The sequence below is a fragment of the Solanum pennellii genome, chromosome 2 (assembly GCF_001406875.1).
Source record: "Solanum pennellii chromosome 2, SPENNV200".
Lineage (NCBI taxonomy): Eukaryota > Viridiplantae > Streptophyta > Magnoliopsida > Solanales > Solanaceae > Solanum > Solanum pennellii.
Genome location: NC_028638.1, coordinates 48,543,473 through 48,548,689, shown reverse-complemented (window position 1 = coordinate 48,548,689; position 5,217 = coordinate 48,543,473). Strand labels below are relative to the sequence as shown.

The window sequence follows — 5,217 nt, the reverse complement described above, 5'->3', positions numbered from 1 at the left end:
GGAGAGGGGAGAGAGGAGAACGAAAATATATGTATACATATAATTTTCTCTCATTTTATTAAAAAAAACACATTTCATACATTTGTGTTTGTATAAAAGCGAGAGAGGCGAGGGAGACTGCCACCAAAATGAGAGTGGCGAGCGAGATTCCACCAAAGAGAGGTGAAAATAGAAATAAGTTGCTATAGGGTACAACTAAATCAAACTATATTTATAGCATTTATTTGAATTAATAGTTTGCTATTATATACAATTTTTCCAAAAATATTTCACTTAATTAATATAAAAGTACTCCACAGTCTGCATTGAAAAATATATATACTTTCTTCGTTTTAGCTAATTATGTGAACCTATCTAATTTGACTAGTCTCGCAATCTAAAGAAAAAAAAGATGAACTTTTTACATGTTATAATAAGATATTATAAACTTGTGATTCTAATCCTGTCATACCATTTTTGTGGTTGTAATTAGAGTTTTTCATTAAGGATAAATTAGAAAATTCAAATTAAATCGTTTCCAAATTTAAAAATTAATCATTTTTAAAAAAAATAGACTAATAATGAAACATGCTTACATAAATTGAAATAAATATAATAATAAATAACTAAATTGATTTTTCATACAATATAGTGCTATTAATTAATAAGTACTTTTTTTCATTTCCTTCAAAATTAACTTAAAATACTATTGACGTAACTTGTTTTTCCTAAATTTTAACATACTCTTTTATTTAGAAATATTTTGATCAATCAATTATTCATTTTTTTAAAATTAATGTATTAACTTATGTCATCAAAAGATAAAGTGGCTGTTTGCAGATCTAATTTTCTAATCATATTTTAGTAATAACAAGAATGAAGAATGGTGAAGTGAGGCCAAATAAAGAAAAGATAAAGCTGACATAATATAGGCAAAATGTGTTTGTCCTCAAAGAAACAATTCCAAATAATTCTCCAAAGTCCTCATAACTCTCTCCTCCTCATCCGTATATTATACGTAGATTTATTTACTCCTTTTTTATTTTGAAGTACATAATCCTCTTAACATTACTCTAGCCTAAATACATAATAAAAGTTTGTTACATGTAACTCACTCGCGATAACTTTATCAAATAATTTAATAGATCGATCAAAACTCAACATATATATCAAAATCATGTCGGCCCCACAGGCAAATGTACTCTATAAAAAGATTATACTATATTCGTTAGCTAATTAATTCCTCAAACATGGTATTGAGTTAGAGCCAGACTAGACAACAAATCATATTTGTGATTTTTCTGTAATTCATAATAGGATGACAAACTTTGCATGTCATTATTTATCATTTCTGTCCCAATATAGTAAGTAAAATGGAGTATATGTAGTTTTAGTGTAGGTGCATAAATTCGAATTATCTTACGTAAGTATTAGTGGAAGGATGGAATTAGGAAACGTAGCTAAATTATAGTACGTAAATGGACAAAAATATAATCCTTGCTGGAACAAGTCGTAAGCATGAATAATGAACACACTCGAGTTATTTCAGAAAATTAAAACTCCATGGAATTGTTGGAGTGTTTGAATAGTCCTTGTTCATATATTAAAATTCTGATATAAGAGATGATGACACACCACACGAGAAAATAGGATTTTAATTTAGTGTATAGTTAATTTTGAACTGTATATATTGATACGAACTTTACGTAAAAGTGTATACGTACGTGTGAATAGAGTATAATTAGGTTGGGATGTTATACAATCTCATTTTGTTTGTGGGCATGCTCATGCCCATTAATCTGCAAGAATAAAGCTTAGGAGTTGTAGAGGCCCAAAGGAAATAAGTACTATTTAGGTAATATTGCCGCTGAATTGTTCCCCTGAATCAACTATAAATCAAAGCCCAATTACTCAAGAATATTTTCTCTAGTTGTAGTATGTAAGACCTAATAGACGAGACGGAGTTACTCGAGTAGTAAGTAGCCCTTACTTTCACCTCGAGGGTTGTGAGTCCAAGTCACCATGGGAATTACTCGGATGTCCTTGAAGTAAAGAAAGTTATTCTCCGCTTATATATTTAGCATTTAACCAAAAGTTTGGGGGGGGGGGGAAATGAAATGTGAAATGCTACATTCCATCAATTTCAAAAATTAAAAACATGATACAAATATGATATAGAAAGAAAAGAAGAGACTAGCTATAAGTCATTGCTCAAACTCACCTTCTTTAACTCTTTCCAGATTAAATCTTTCCCTTAGCTTACACTGATATACGCCGGTCACCCTCTCGTGACAGAAAACTAGCTAGAACTATTACATTGTTTCAAAAAGGCCTAGTACGATGACCTCTATCTTTGCCACAAAGAAAAGCATTCTTTGGTATTGGGAGTTCATCTCTCCAAGAATTGGCTGGGGAGTAAACTCTTAAGTAGAATTGTTGACCCAAGTACCTCCTTGACCAATTCTCAGACCTTATGTTCCACATTCCTACATTGTCCAATGCCATGTATATTGCGGACAATGACTTAGGATACACCTGAATTACATCAAACAAATACGTTGGAACATAAGTTTAAGGATGTTTTAGCATTGAAAAAAGTTGAGATTATGTGTTTTGAGTTTTGACATACTTGGACGGTGCAACGTGCAATTGTGTCCCTTAAGTTGTAGTGTGCTCTATTTGCTGGAGTCCATTGTCCACCATCCATATTGTTCATTAACATAGATAAAATTAATAATCAAGAGGACTAAATGTAAGAAAAAAATAGTAATTTTGATGATAAAGAGATGATTTACCCAACAACAAATAAAGAATAGCCATCAATATGCCATGATTGGACACATAATTTCATGAATTGAACGATCAAGAGTATCTTACTCAATAAGTTTCTTGCTATAGATAACATTCGGATATCATAAAGCATAAATTATTCTCCTAGGTGCAATTTGAAGTTACTACTATTATTTTTTCTAGTTCATAGAAACTAATATTTTCTTTGAACGAATTTATACTATTATATGGTATGTTTTAGCGATCTTTTATTAATAATTAGTGAGTATAAGTTCAACGGTAGTGAATATCATTTTTAATTGTTGCATCACCTCCCTCACCTAGGTCACCTTCATCAAGTTCACCTTCAATTTTATCATTAGGTTTATTTCCACAATTATCTTCAAACCTTTCATTAATACCAAAACCGAATTCACTTCAACTTCCCGTTCCAGTTCCAGCTCAAGCACTACTTGTTCCACCATTTCCGGCTAAAGGACCAAAACCACTTCCAAAAGCACCTCTTATACTACCACCAAATCCACCAACGCCGGCTCCTAAACCAAATGGAGGCGTAATTGCACCTACAACACCACCAAAACCACCAAAAAAGGCAATAAAAGGTGCTGAAACTATTCATTCTGTTCATCAGCTGATGTTTTTGGTTTTCCTTCATTGCAATTAGGCTCCTCGCGTTTATAGGGCAAGCAATTAGGCTCCTCACGTTTAACTTCTAGATGATATAGTCACACACATTTTAGTTAATTAACATGGTATAGATTAGAACGGATGAGGTCCTAATTAAGTCTAAGCCTTACCATTACTATTCATTATTTAAAAGATTTTTCACATGCTTGGTTAGGGAACAGAAACACTAATATTCAAGGCCACACATGAAGGGGATCGAGGTGTCGTAAATATATGATTGAAAACATAAAATTAGCTTACCCTTTCTCTAACATATAACCTTTTTAAACTTTTAGATAAGTCGATTAATATACATTTCAGTTGAAACTAAACCCTTATACATCATAAAATTTCACTGCACCTTTAACAGTCTCAGATGGATTATAAAACTAATTAAGTTACAAAGTCTTAATTAACCTTGCTAAGCTATACTTGATAAGGATTAACTAAAATAGTTTTTTTTCCTTGAGGAGATTATAGAGACCAAATGATTTTAACCAAGGGTGAGGTCAAGAGAGATATCTGAACTGAGAGATAGCTTCAAGGACATAGTGCTATGGGAGTCTTCCTCTTCAATCATTGAAGTTGCACTCTTATTTGGCAAATTGCTAATACCAAATGCTCGCACGATTTTATTATCATCATCTCCATCCTGTCCAAACAAAAATAAAAAATTCTCATTTGTAACTATATATGCCAAGTAAAGAAAGTTAACTAATAAAAAGTGAATAAAGGATTTCGTTTATTACTCGAATAGTAATGGTTCCATCGAAGAAATCCCTAAACATGTAGTATTGTCCTTCCAATCCCATCTTCTTCTCTGGCATAGGTTTCCTAGAAGGGGTAAACATGTAATTTCATATATCATCATTGAAATTCAATACTAGCTCTGGAGTTATCTGTCTTATTTTTCAGGTTATTATGACATTGATGGTGTAAAAAGTGTTCACACTCAAAATAGTTCCATTTTTAATAGGAAAAAGGAAGAGAAGAAAAATGAGACGAACCATGGAGGAGGAAAAGCAGTAGAGCTGGAAGCAATTTTTTCCAAATAGTTAGTTGTTACAGTTGGATTAAGATGACCATCAAACACAGATTTGCCATTGTTATGATTGCAACGATGAACAAGGTTTCCCTGTGGAAAATTCATTTGATCGGAACCGTTAAATATGGGGGTTTTGCCATTGTTTTGATTGTAACAATGAACAAGGTTTCCCTGAGGAAAATTCATTTGATCAGAACCATCAAACATGGCAGCTTTGCCTTTGATATGATTGTAACGATGAACAAGGTTTCGCTGAGAAATATTTGTTGAATCTGAACCATCAATTCTGTTCCTCTTTCTCCCATTTGCAGCTTCTGCTTCAGTTAATTAAAAACCAAAAAAGGTCAAATGAGTTGGTGGTAGACGTAATTAATTAACTCAATGGCGTTACATACTTATATGTGACAAAATTAAATCTCCCTAACAATAGATCTAGCCTTAGTAGAAGAGGTTCTAAGTCCTTTTTCAATTTTAGTTAACCTAAAGGTGATATGGAATCAGGCAAAACTCAAAAAGGCTAAAACGAAACAAAAAAAAATTCCTCAAATGGAACTTCTAATAATATTTTTTTTGTTTGCATCACCGCTCGCTACTCATTTACTTTCTATTTATCATCTTGTTAGATAATAAAATCAAGTTTCAAGCGATTGAATTTTTTTTTTGTGAATATTAAATTATGCACCTGAATCACTCCTTTAATTATATAATATAATATAATATATATATATATATATATA

At 31.8% G+C, this 5,217-nt stretch overlaps 2 protein-coding genes across 2 annotated transcripts in view; both read right to left on the bottom strand.

The window, feature by feature from the left end:
• Window positions 1–2,686, bottom strand: part of LOC107010820 (two-component response regulator ORR24-like) — an 18,899-nt gene extending 16,213 nt beyond the window's left edge. Inside the window, exons 1-2 of the mRNA XM_027914214.1 lie at window positions 2,609–2,686; window positions 2,429–2,514 (exon numbers count right to left, since the gene is read on the bottom strand). Coding sequence (XP_027770015.1) covers window positions 2,429–2,514; window positions 2,609–2,686 — 164 coding nt within the window. The remainder of the gene's footprint in view (window positions 1–2,428; window positions 2,515–2,608) is intronic.
• Window positions 2,687–3,912: 1,226 nt separating this feature from the next.
• The window catches only part of LOC107010103, a 2,340-nt gene continuing 1,035 nt past the window's right edge, over window positions 3,913–5,217 (bottom strand). Inside the window, exons 2-4 of the mRNA XM_015209364.2 lie at window positions 4,443–4,797; window positions 4,185–4,269; window positions 3,913–4,087 (exon numbers count right to left, since the gene is read on the bottom strand). Coding sequence (XP_015064850.1) covers window positions 3,929–4,087; window positions 4,185–4,269; window positions 4,443–4,797 — 599 coding nt within the window. The 3' untranslated portion in view covers window positions 3,913–3,928. The remainder of the gene's footprint in view (window positions 4,088–4,184; window positions 4,270–4,442; window positions 4,798–5,217) is intronic.